General features: G+C 38.4%; 1 protein-coding gene across 7 annotated transcripts in view; it reads right to left on the reverse strand.

Annotated features, from left to right (window-relative positions):
- Window positions 1–13,644, reverse strand: part of LYST (lysosomal trafficking regulator) — a 195,958-nt gene that overhangs the window by 83,520 nt on the left and 98,794 nt on the right. For all 7 annotated transcript variants that reach the window (XM_057734359.1, XM_057734357.1, XM_057734360.1 and 4 more), the window contains 5 exons: window positions 12,316–12,489; window positions 11,247–11,396; window positions 7,262–7,399; window positions 2,614–2,812; window positions 190–321 (listed from right to left, as the gene is read on the reverse strand). In XM_057734359.1, the coding sequence (XP_057590342.1) occupies window positions 190–321; window positions 2,614–2,812; window positions 7,262–7,399; window positions 11,247–11,396; window positions 12,316–12,489 (793 nt within the window). The remainder of the gene's footprint in view (window positions 1–189; window positions 322–2,613; window positions 2,813–7,261; window positions 7,400–11,246; window positions 11,397–12,315; window positions 12,490–13,644) is intronic.

Genomic DNA, 13,644 nt, shown 5'->3' on the forward strand with positions numbered 1-13,644 from the left:
CTGACATCAGAGAGTAGTGAAATGGAGTCCTTAAATGTATTCTATTATTTTTAATTTTAGCCTTCCACTTATTTAGTCTGAATATCAGGTTGTATTATGCTGCTAAAACATGTACAATTTATCTATTAATATTCAGAACTAAATAGAGAAGGGTTATACTTTCATTATTCTTTCTATTTGTTTGTTTACCTTCAAGTGGTGAAGCAGTAAAACCAGATGGGCTTATTACCATAAATCCAGGGCCAGTAACAGACTTTCCTCCACTGCTAGAATGCCTCAGGTACACAATCGACTGTACTTTCTCCTGAAAGATCTTGCCATCTGGAATCAAAAAGTTTTTAGACAATTAAAAAAAAAGGTAAAACAAAAATATAACTTTAAAAGCAAATCATTAAATACAAATGTTAATAAAAAGATGTTCAAAGCAAAAAAAAAAGGCATACTTTCTAATAATGTGCATTTGATACATGAGGATACTCTACAACTTCTTACTCTCCATCCTTTCATTGACTATCAGTAGCCACGTTAACTTCTATTTTCTCTGAATTTCAACTGTACTTAGCATTACTCCTATAGTTTAACAGCTAACTGCTCACTTTTCATATGCTAATATGATCTCTCCAAGGAGACTGTTCATCAATTCCTTCCTTGAGGGAAAGGCTGTGTCTTCTATTTTTACACAGGTCCCAATATGACTGTAAAATTGATACCTCCAGTTTAATCTTCCTTTCTGAGCTTCATACTTGTAAATTCCACTGCTTGATTTCTTAAATGCACCACAAAGGCAACAAATCTAAATTTGAGTCATCCTTCTGCCCTAAATTCACTCTGGTGTTGTTCTCTGGTTCCTTTGGTAAAAGCACCCATTTCCTATGCAGGATCCAGGAGCCACCCTTGACCACAACACTTTTTGTTTACCCATGTCAAGACAGCCTCCAGGTTCCATTGGCTTTATTTCTGTTTCTTGAACTCTTCTCATCCCTAGCATAGTGCTGTAATGCAGGCTCTCATTACCCTTCACCCGGATTATTATCACAGACTTCTAAACAGTATCTGTGATGGACATCTGGTCACCCTCAAATCTTCGTAGCTACTAGCATTCTATCATCACATGTCACTCTCTGCTTAAAACCTTCCAGTGGCTTTCTGTTGCCTGCTTACCACTCTGGATAAAGTCCAAGCTTTCTGTCTACAAGAATCTCCACGATCTGTTTCCACAACCTTCTACCAGCCTTTTCTCTTACATTATACTTCAGCAACACCAAGCTGTTTGCTTTGCCTGGAAGGCCCTTCCCTTCAACTCCTACTCAACCTTTAAGACTCAGAGGAGGTGAGGAAATATCCCCTTGCCATGCTCTAGGCTACCAGAAGAGGAAATATTGACATCGCTGTGCTTTCCACATGGTATACTTACCTGTTTATGTCTCTCCCGCTACTAGACTATAAGCTCCTTCAGGGAGGCGGCCACATTTCACTCATCTCTGCACTACCCTGTGTTACCAGAAGCCTGACATTACTTTCCTCACTATAAGTGTCTGCTGAGCCTAACACAAAGTCACGCTGTATAATTTCATTTGGATTTTTACTGCAGCTGAATCATTTTATTCACTTATTATATCACTTAAAATGGCTGTCTGACAACCAGTTTCCTCTCCAAGTTTACTATCTAGCTTTCTTACAGGCACACTCATGCTTACTTTCCTACCACATCACCTTTTCCTAGCTCTCTTAAAATCCTGACTATTCCATCTTTCTTTCATACTGAGATTACCCTTTCTTGCTCCACCCTCTAATTAGCATTATTACCAATAGTTCTATCCTTAGCTTCCTTTTTCCCTCTCTCTCTCTCAACACTTTTCTTCAGTGGTCTCATCTGTTCCCAGAGTCTCAACTCACTTCTATGCAGGTCGTTTCTATACACTGAATTTTACTGTAATAATTTACTTACATCATATTCCTTGGCTCAAGCAAACACAACAAAACAAAATCCTTTGATTACCCCTAACTGGCATACAAATTCAAATTCTATGACTTTTCTCTCAAGGACTTATTTAATATGACCCTAGGTGGGATGGAATAAATGATCATCCCAAACTATATTTATGGTATTATTTCTCACTACTCCTATATAAATCCCCTATATTAGGTAAAATTCATTATTCTTTATTTTCTCTATTTTTCCTTGCTTTAAATCATTCTCTTCACCTGGAATGCTAATTCTCCAATCTACCTATCAAATTTTACTTAAATTCTTCAATGCCCATGGCAGATATTAATCTATTAAATTTCTTTCCACACCTGTCTGATGAAACCCTAACTCTTCTGAAATCTAATTGGTTCTTCTTTTGTAACTATTAGGTACTTACCAGATATTGTTTCTTATTATAATTATTTCAGCATATATATCTCCCTTTGCCTCTTGGCATTTAAGCCCTCTGAAGGCAGAGACCATGTCTGATTCATTTCGTGGCCCTCTGCCCTGTCCCAATCCCAGTGTGTAATTAGTTTCTAGCACAGAGGCTATTCAATAAATATCAAAGAAACATGAATCAAGTGGGAAGAAAAAAACAAAAGTGGAAATAGCCAAGGTTCAAAAAAATTTATTATACCTACCTATGTGCAAAGAAAAGTAGAAGTTTGTGGGGTTATGACAAACGTAAGTATTAGTAGGAGGGTGAACTGCTAAAAGGAAATTGAAGATAATTGTCAATAATTCCAAATCTGGAGGAGATCCAAGGACTTCTGCTATAATTTTCACAAATGATCTACAAACCTCTCGGGGCATGGATGTAAGCTGCCCCTCTTTGTGTTCCTGAAAAAAATAAAAACTGTCTTTAGATTTAAAGAGAACTGTCAACTTAACTAACATTTCTCTTTTAAGCAAGATAATTCTGCTTAAGATAGAACTGTGTTGGTTTACTACTCTAGACTGACCATATTTACTGTAAAATTGAGTCACTATTTCTCAATTAAAGCAATCCTGCTATCAAAATTCATTAAAATCAATGGTCCCATATAAATGTTAGCTACTATTAGTACTATTATCACTACTACTACTACTTCTGCTACTACTACTAGGTGTTCAGAAGGGAATTTTTTTGATAGACAAAACTGATTACATGAATACAGTATGTTCCAGTCTCCAAAGTTCTTTTCCACAACAGCTCTGAGAGGTTTTATCTGTCATCTCTAAAATAGGAGGGCCCCAAGTGGTTATATGACTAACTTAAACCACACAGAAAACACGTCAGTAGTGCAGCCATTAACTCAAACTCAGACCTCTGATCTCTTTCTACTGCATCATCTACTGCCTGGAATAATGAGGCCTGGTAGAATGCCAAGTAATTCCCCCAAATAAAGATGGATATAAATTATTTACATTCTTCAATTCTACCTCCCCAATGGGTAGCAGCTGGCCTCTAGATCAAGGCTACCAAAGGTAAACCTCATCTTTCTTCTTTGTCCAAGTATACAATATATCTCTACATCCACTCTTCTTCATTTACTTTTGTATATTGCTGAATCAGAAAACTTAAAATCTAGATGCTAACTTTGATACCGTTTAGTCTGACTACCTGCGATTTAAGAAGAGAACACCAAGTCTACAAAAGTAAGCACAAAACCCCTCTGTAAGGATCTCGCAACAGCCAAGTGGCTAAGCCAAGATAAGAACACAGGTCTCCTAACTTGCAGATCAGTGTTATTTCTGCCACAACCATCTGCTTTTTTCTAAATCGCACCCCTTGTGACTTCCCAGCTCTCCTGGTCACCACCTCAATTATTCATTCCTAAGTTCATCCCAGCCTAAAAATCCTATCCCATTAAAAAAAAAAAAATCACTTAACTTGACCTGTTGGGAAGCTTTTGTTAACATTCTGTTTCTCTTTTCTTTTGCTGCTGGACATTTTAATAATCACTTTATTTATTTATTTATTTATTTATTTATTTATTTATTTATTTATTTAATTGGCTGTGTTGGGTCTTCGTTGCTGCACACGGGCTTTCCCTAGTTGCGGCCAGTGGGGGCTGCTCTTCATTGTGGTGCGCGGGCTTCTTACTGCGGTGGTCTCTCTTGTTGCAGAGCATGGGCTCTAGGCGTGTGGGCTTTAGTAGTTGCGGCACATGGGCTCAATAGTTGTGGCGCACAGGCTCTAGAGTGCAGGCTCAGTAGTTGTGGTGCATGGGCTTAGTTGCTCTGCAGGATGTGGTATCTTCCTGCGGCAGGGATAGAACCCATGTCCCCTGCATTGGCAGGCAGATTCTTACCCACTGCACCACCTAGGAAGTCCCTAATAATCACTTTTAAATTCTCACTGCTTCCAACAATCACCACACATGCTGCCTAAAGTCCCAAGAAATCTGTTTCTTGCCTTCTTCACTCTGCTGAAATCTTATAAGCCATCAAGAATTTCCAAGGTGACAGGGCTTCCTAGGTGGCGCAGTGGTTAAGAATCTGCCTGCCAATGCAGGGGACATGGGTTCGATCCCTGCTTTAGGAAGGTCCTACATGATGTGGAGCAACTAAGCCCATGCGTCACAACTATTGAGCCCGTGAGCCACAACTATTGAGCCCAAGTGATGCAATTACTGAACACACGCTCAGAGCCCATGCTCCACAACAAGAGAAGCCACTGTAACGAGGGGCTTGCGCACCACAACGAAAAGCAGCCCCCACTCACTGCAACTAAAGAAAGCCTGCGCACAGCAAAAAAGACCCAACACAGCCAATAAAATAAATAAATAATAAATAAATTTAAAAAAACAAAAAAACTCTACTAAGTGACTATAATTAAAATGAGAGACTGTGCCAAGTGTTGGAGAGAATGAGAGAAAAACTGGAATTCTCTTGCATTGCCCCAGGATAGTAAAAAAAAAAAAAAAAAAAAAAGAATTTCCAAGTTGACAGCCTTTTGTCCACATTTCCTTGGAACTTTCACTTTATTTGGCTCTAGAAACCACCTCTGTCTGGGCAAGTTCTCCCTGAACCTGCCCACCCTTGGCTTTCACTTTGCTGGGCTTCCTGGTTCTTCTTTACTGCTTCAACTACTTTTTTTTTTTTTTAATTTTTGGATTATTCTTTTTACATCTCTCTCAACAGCTCCTTTTTCCTGTTTCATGCCTTGAAAATGGATATTTCCCGAGATGCAAACCTTAGCTCTCTATGATTCTCTCACTACCTCTGTGTATCTTGTAGTGCTTCTTTATCTACATGGCTTCACGATCACATCAACGCAAACAAGTCCTACTCTCTCGCCACTTCCAACCTTGCACATCCAAGTACTTGGAGGTCAGTGTCGCTGAGCGTCCCGCCATAACTTCACATGCACTACGCTCAGTTCTTGTTCAATTCATGTTCAATCCTTCTTTCTTTGATGATGCAATCAGTCTTCTAGTCTCCTAGCTTGAAATTTTACATTATATATTTGACTTCTTTTGCAGTTTCTATTTACACAGAATCAAGCCCTATTAACTGCCTTTACAACCTCTTCCATATTTGCTCCTTACTTGTACACCTCCATTTTTAATCTCCTACAGGTTCTTTACATGTACTCATAGTCTAACGAAACTGCCTCACAACCAATATACTACCAATTTATTACTCTCCCTTGAATACAGCAAAGTACCTTAAAGGCAATGACTAAGTTCCAATTTTTATATACGTCTCACAATAACTAACATAAAGCTATCCTTAATAAATAACTGCTAATTTGACAAACAGGCTCTTTGAATAAAGAAGGGAGAAGAAATATACTTTCATTAAAAGGAATTGGCACCTGAACTTTTCTAGTATTTTTATAAATAAAATGGAAGTGAGAATATATATTGAAATCTCCAAGTTGTTAACAGTCACTTTTCTGACATGGAAAGACTGAATAAGAACTTCACACTGTCGTATGAACTCACTTAAAACTGGCTGAATTTCAAAATGGACAGACAAAGAAACTGAGTTAGAGGAAAACTGACCCACAGGTGACACATAAAACATCAGGAAGCAAGGCTCTGAGAGGTCACTGTATCACATTCCTGAAGACAACAGTCTAAGTTACCACAGGGCCGAGAAAGGCATTAAGCGCTTTTGTTTTTGTTTTTTTTCACAATTCATTAATTCAACAATTATTTATTGCATGCCTATGCATATGAGGCACTGGGATTACAGTGTGATCAACAAACAACCTTATCCCTGTTCTCAGGAAGTTTGCAGAGGGAAATAAACCATAATGTCCTAAATGACATAAAACTAACAAATCATATATGTGCAGAGTGAGAGTGCAGAAAGGAGAAAGCGTTAACTTAGATGGAGAGGGCAGGAAGGGCTTCTCTCAGGAAGGCAATTTTAAGTTGAGGCATAAAGGACAAGCCGGAGTTGGCCAGATGAAAAGCATGGGATGCATAACTTTTTAATTGGAAAGACCATCACGTGCCCTGTGGTGGGAAAAAGGCTCACTTGTTTAAGGAAAGGAAACAAGACTGGCGGGAGGCGGCTGCAGCAGTATACGATGAGGTTGGATGGGTAGCTAGATCATACAAGCCTTTCCATAGATGTTGTCATAGATTTTGGATTGTATTCTAAGTACACGAGAAGCCGCTAGTGCAACTGAAACAAAGGCAGTAGAAACAAAGAAAATATGACTGATCCCCTGTACTTAATCTGACTTGATAAAGTTCTAACATATGCCTCAGACACTGAAAGAACAGCCAACAAGTCCAATACACCAACCAAGCTAAAATAGGACATCTGTGAAGGCACAGAAAATAACTTAACTAGAGGCCAGGCCACAGCACAGGCCCTACAATGTGACTGGTGGAGGTAGTGCCACTTTTTGATACAGTATTTTTGATATATTTTCAACATGCTAATTCTAGTACATATAACAGATCTCCCACAAATACAGACTTATTAAAACAACACATACTGGCACTTGTTATTTAAGGAATATGGAACAAGTTAAAATATCACTACTGTTGATGTTCAAGAGACCACAAAATTATCATTTTGTCCCAACATAAAGAAATATCTTAGGAATTTAGTAGTTGTTCTATTGCAGCTGAGTTAGGAATGATGACAATGGAAAGGTCAAGTTACAAGAGGCAGGGGTTGAAAACCTCCGATACTATTAGTTGAAAGAAGGGATCGCGGAAAGTAGGGAAGACAGAAAATAACCTCACTTAAAGCCCCACAAAAACTGAGTCCACAGTATTGAGTTACTAAAGAGAAATCATTACAGAAAAAGCTCCAGAAGTAAAGTTACATGAAAAGTACCTGCAAAACCTGGCAAGTCAGTAGAAAGTGATGAACCACTTGAGCTTTCAATAACTGCTTAATATTAAACACCTGCTGCTGGTGATCTGCTCTGATGAGGACTTCTAGGGCTGCCAACAGAGTTTCCCAAACACCTTGCTGAGAAAAGAAACACATACCAATTAGCACAGAGTTACTGAAAAACATACTGTGTGCTTTTCAGAAGACAGGCAACACATCAGTTTAACACTGTGTATATGTGCAGGGTCAAAGATTAAATTTGTCTGAAAAAGTAGATTTTAAGATTCATTCCCAGACTTTTTTTTTGGACAATAGGTCATTTCTAAATACTTATGCTAAATACCATATTGCATTAGTTGCTTTAGTACATTAACCCTTCTGTGGCATTAAATGACATACAGTATTTCCAAAAGATGAATTATCTTGGGGGATTTATTTACTATAAAGAAACACATGAAACACATCATCGATATTAACTGTTTACAAGGAATTTATCTTCAAAGAGCATTATTAAAAATGTATAGACTTCAATGCTAATTTATGTATGCAGCATTTAATCAAATACTTTTAGAAGAAAATGTACTAAATTGAAAAAAGTTACTGACAATGTAGAAATTCTGCATTTTTGGATTAATTTACTTTTAAGCCCAAATAATAGAATTCTCCGCACAATTACTAAATGTGCAGTTTCAAACAGTAGTTAGTGTCCTTTTAAGGTGCTTTAAAGTGCTTCTCCCATACTGAAACAATCTTAAATTATCTGCAGTAATAGAGAAAAAGGAATCTTACATAGATAACCACTACTGAAAGATAATCTTCACCTCATTTTATTAGCCCAAGTAACCTTTCAACAAAGCCATTAACAAAAAGCAAAATTAACTGGCTTGGATTGCAGGTATTGCTATTTTTCCTGCCACTATTGATGGAAATGAATAATGAAAAGGCCAAGAAATTGATAGACTTAATCATACTATTCTAATGAAGGCCTCTCTCTTCATAAGACAGGGCCAGGATGTCCTAGAAGAAAAAGGCATACGAAAATTGGAAGACAAGGCAGCCCAAGTATGAAAGCTTGATTCAGGCCTGAAAAATAGTACTAACATAGAATAGGGCCAAAGCAAACAGACAGCCAGCAACAAAAAACAAAACAACTCAGTTAAAAAAATAATTAGGAAGGAAAATCTTATTTCAAACCCATAGAAGTATTTGGATATATCACTTTTGAATTCAACAAAAAATGCTTTGTTGTTTTAGTCAAACTGTTTTTTAATGGTCAAATTAGCATCCTCTCTTTTTTTTTGTTTGTTTGTTTTTGGCACACAGGCTTAGTTGCTCTGTGGCATGTGGGATCTTCCTGGAGCAGGGATCAAACCTGTGTCCCCTGCATTGGCAGGCAGATTTTTAACCACTGCGCCACCTAGGAAGCCCTACCATCCTCTTTTGAAATACTAAAATAGCTGTCTAACTTTCAGTTAAGAATCGATCTTCCAATCTACAACTGAGCCCTTTCTTTATCACGTTTCTATCTATCCTGCCTTTGATCCACCTTGTTTGCATTCACTATCGCCATGTTCATTTGCTCTCTTCCTGCCACATGATGTGTACTTTCACACACACACATATGTATGTATACAGATTTTTTAAATTCTGAAATTGAGTATTTATTTAGAATGAGAAATCACAACAAAATAGAAAGTTTAAAAAACTGACAAATATCATAAAATCCAGAGAAAGCAACAGTTAGCTGCTGGACACAGCTCTGTGATACTTTCCCCTGTGTTTTGTAGAAGCATATTCTTTGCTTCTTCAAATAACAACAATTTTATAATATAATTTTATATAAGAATAGAAAGTAATTCTGTCACCTAGCATGTTTGGTCAAAATTTATTTTTGTTAATGATAGATTAGAAAAGTTTCCTTCAGTTTTTCATAACTCATTTTTTAAAAATATTTATTTATTTATTTAATTTATTACTGTGTTGGATCTTCATTGCTGTGCGCGGGGTCTACTCTTCACTGCAGTGTGCAGGCTTCTTATTGTGGTGGCTTCTCTTGTTGCGAAGCATGGGCTCTAGGCTCATGGGCTTCAGTAGTTGCAGCATGTGGGCTCAGTAGTTGTGGCTCACGGGCTCTAGAGCACAGGCTCAGTAGTTGTGGCACACAGGCTTAGTTGCTCCACGGCATGTGGGATCTTCCCAGATCACGGCTCGAACCCATGTCCCTTGCATTGGCAGGCAGATTCTCAACCCCTGCGCCACCAGGGAAGCCCCATAACTCATTACCAATTGTGAGTAAATGTGGGGGGACTGTTGCCAAATTTGGAAATAATCAAATTTTTTAAAATTCTAAAGGTATACACTTTGAACTGGTCTTTAATTATGTTTGATGCTAATGTTGTTATACTCTAAATAACTCTAGACAATCTATAGTCTACACTAGAACTAAGGAGGCTCTATGAACCAAACTATAAAGACTATGTTTATAACTAGGGCAGAAAGGAAACAGCCCTATATTCATTCCTTGGCTGGGTCCTGATGAAGACGACCTGATCCATCCAGTTGTTGAGATGCTTTGCCTAGACCTAAGATCAAAGCACGCTCCTTAGCTTACGCCTACCGTGAAGCCAAGGCTTCATAGCCTTGCCCTGCATACTGATATAGCTCTATGACTTCTGGGTAATGCGGCTCCCTTACTCAGAAGTGTGTCTATTTCCCTCTCCTTGACTCGACTCTCCACGCTCTCAGCGGGATCCCCTTTCAGAGTTTATGGTAAATGGAAGTCTCCAGTTGACTCAAACGTCCTCCAGCCTGAGTGCTGCTCTAGCTACGACCAGCAGCCCAAGTTCTGACCCTGACGCTTCAGACCAGCATTACCCACGGCTGTCCAAAACCTTGCACAGAAGTTCATCTCCAGACTTCCATTACAATTAACATCACTTTGAAGCAGCAAATTTGTTCTGTTCTCCACAATAATGATTAGACGAATCTTTAAAAGTACATGCATCTCTGTGCAGCAAAGGAAACAATCAACAGAGTGAAAAGGCAACCTACAGAATGGGAGAAAATACTTGCAAACCATATACGACATAAGGGATTAACATGCGGAATATATAAAGAACTCCTACAACACTTTAACAAAAAATCAAATAACCCAATTAAAAAATGGTCAAAGGACTTGAATGGACATCTCTCCCAAGAAGATATACAAAGGGCCAACAAGTATATGAAGACATGCTCATCATCAGCAGTCACTGGGGAAATGCAAATCAAAACCACAACAAGCTACGACCTTGTACCCTACAGAATAGCCACTACCAAAAAATAGCAATCGTTGGTGAGAATGTAAAGAAACTGGAACCCTTGCACATTGTTGGTAGGCTTGTAAAATGGTGCTTCTCTTACAGAAAATAGCATGGAGGTGCCTCAAAAAATTAAAAACAGAATTACTACATGATTCAGCAATCCTACTGCTGTGTATATATCTAAAATAATTGAAAACAGGATCTCAGAGAGACCTCCGCACATCCATGTTCAATGCAGCATAATTCACGACAGCCGTGATGTGGAAGCAACCTAAGTGTGCATGACAGATGAACAAAGAAAATGTGGAAAATTCATACAAGGGGATATTATTCCATCTTAAAAAAGAAAAAATTTTGTCACATGCTACAACACAGATGGACCTTGAGGACACGATGCAAAGTCAAATAAGCCAATCACGAAAAGACAAACACTGAATGATTCTACTTGTATTAAGTATCTAATGTAATCAAACGCAGAAACAGAACACGGAATGGTGGTTGTCAGGGACTGGGGGCAGGGGAAATGGGGAACAGTTGTCCAATGGGTAGAGTTTCAGTCAAACAAGATGAAAATGTTCCAGAGATCTGCTGTACAACAGAATATATACAGTTAATACTGTATTGTACATGTAAAAATTAAGAGGGTAAATTCGCAAGTGTTTTTTACCACAAAAAGTACATGCCTCTGCTTTATTCCATATCTTCCAGTCTAGCAACAGCTCCTCTAGCAGCTTAACATCCTGGATTATAGCATTAGACTCTACATCCAACTTAAATTCTCCATTCTCATTGATATGAATAATATCTTCACCACAGCAACCTTCAAGGAGGGTCTGTAGAAAAACAGCATTAATATCAGGTGCATCAATAATCAATTAATCCAAAAATTCAACAGAAATGTTAAGCTTTCAATCTCAGCAGTCATAACATTAAATTCAAAGGAAAACTAGTGAATAACTCAACATTTCACAAAGTGTCTTTAACTTGTTTTGTAAAACAATTCAAGTAACGTGAAAACTCCACATTTCAAATATTTATAAATGACTATTCAGTTTCAAACATGGGGTAAAAGAAACCACATTCTATATTTTAAATTCAATGAATCTGTTGGGTTTTAAACTTTTTCCAAGAAGTATCCATGCCACAAATGTATGGATCTTGACAGTTTTAAGAGTTGGGATTTGGGGGCATGGGAAGAGGTGTGGTCTTCTGCCTTAGTACTAGTACCCTCAGAGGGAAAGATGTTCACAATGTTACCAAATGCTTTTAGTTAGAAAGCTAAACTTAAACATACGATGACAGCTGGATCATCATAAAAGCGAGTGAGGCTTTAAGGTACTAACTCTACAGCAGCACTGCTTAACGGGAACGGCGCAGCACTAGGTGTCTGGCGGACTGGGTTCCCTTCCACAGCTGTGGAGCTGAAGCAAACAGCAGTGTCTCTGCGGGTTCCACCTTCACTGGTCCACAGAATGAGGGGCCGGCTGAGGGGGCAGTGCTGGCTCTTCAAGATCTAAAAATCTTAATTTTTTTCTCTTACTCTTCTAAAATGTTTTGAAGGAAATTAAAATGTAATTATTTAAATGATGAAAAACCCAGAAGAGCCTTAGTTTGATTAAATGTATACTACTGAGTTTCCTTCATTTTCTTCAGGAGTAACTGAAACACAAAACTCTATTATTGGAAGACTTTAATGAAGAGGTAAGTATCACTGCATATGAAACTCTGAGAATAAGTTTTATGAGAACCTACCTTCAAAATGTGAAAGCCAACGAGACATTTTTGTTTGATCAACACCTGATGAATCATGGAAAGTCCATTACAATTTTCTAACTCATGTATCCTCTGTTGGTTATATTTAATTAATGAGAGTATAACTCTCAGTGCTAATGCTTGAGTTTCTTCACAGCTACTGAGCTCCACAACCTAAAAAAAGTAGATTAATTTTTTTCTAATTTGTGGAGATTAAAAGTTTAACACGTGTCGTTATCTTCCATTATGTAATATCAATCCATCGGTTCCATTTGAAAGCTTTTTTTTTTTTTTTTACTGCTGACAGGTTTGTAATTATTTAAGAATTGTAAAGAAAAAAACTAAAAAACATAAATTCCATGTTCGTCTGTCTCTTAAATATTCTATAAATTGACTAAAATAACATTGATAACCCTGGAAGTCAGCAGCATTTTATTAGCGATCTGAAATGTCAGCAAAATGCCTCAAAGTTTTGATGACTAGTCACTCAACACACAGGCTCTGTGTTCTGTGCTGTGGGAGATGAAGCAGTAATAGGCACACTACCCGCCTCCAATCGGGCCTGCTGTCTGCTCAAGTGAGAAGATGCGAGTATAGAAACTACGGATTGTGCCTCATACTTCAATTTCCCCAGTGCTTTCTAGCAGCTGCTATATGTAAGAAACATACACCTTATCATGATGATAAAAGGCAAAGAAGAGTGAGACAACATGAATGCATGAGAGCACAGAAACTACTTCTGACTCCACTCTGCTCGGGACAGGGAAGCCCACATGGAGAAGATGGTCTGGAGAGAGAGAGCAAAACCCTAGAAAACAGGGATGAATGGGTGGCCGGGGGTGGGACACAGTCAGGAGAGAGGTGAAGACTGGAAGTTCATGATCCTTCTAGGAGGCTGCATGGTGGAGATTAGGTTCAAAAGGCAGGTTATACATGTAAGGATTTTAAGGAGACTGAATTTTATTTTTGTAGAAAGGGAGGGATACTGAACAAAGTTTCTAAGTTTTAAGTGTAAAAACATACTTTAAAGGTCTTATTGGCGAGAAATCCCTAAGCTCTAAGGGGTGACAGGATCAGGATGGTGGAGTAGGAGGACGTGCACTCACTCCCTCTTGCAAGAGCACCGGAATTACAACTAACCGCTGAACAATCATCGACAGGAAGACACTGGAACTCACCAAAAAAGACACCCCACATCCAGAGACAAAGGAGAAGCCACAATGAGATGGTAGGAGGGGCGCAATCGCGTTAAAATCAAATTCCATAAATGCTGGGTGGGTGACTCACAACTGGAGAACAGTTATACCACAGAACTCCACCCACTAAAGT

The sequence above is a fragment of the Hippopotamus amphibius genome, chromosome 5 (assembly GCF_030028045.1).
Source record: "Hippopotamus amphibius kiboko isolate mHipAmp2 chromosome 5, mHipAmp2.hap2, whole genome shotgun sequence".
NCBI classification, from domain to species: domain Eukaryota; kingdom Metazoa; phylum Chordata; class Mammalia; order Artiodactyla; family Hippopotamidae; genus Hippopotamus; species Hippopotamus amphibius.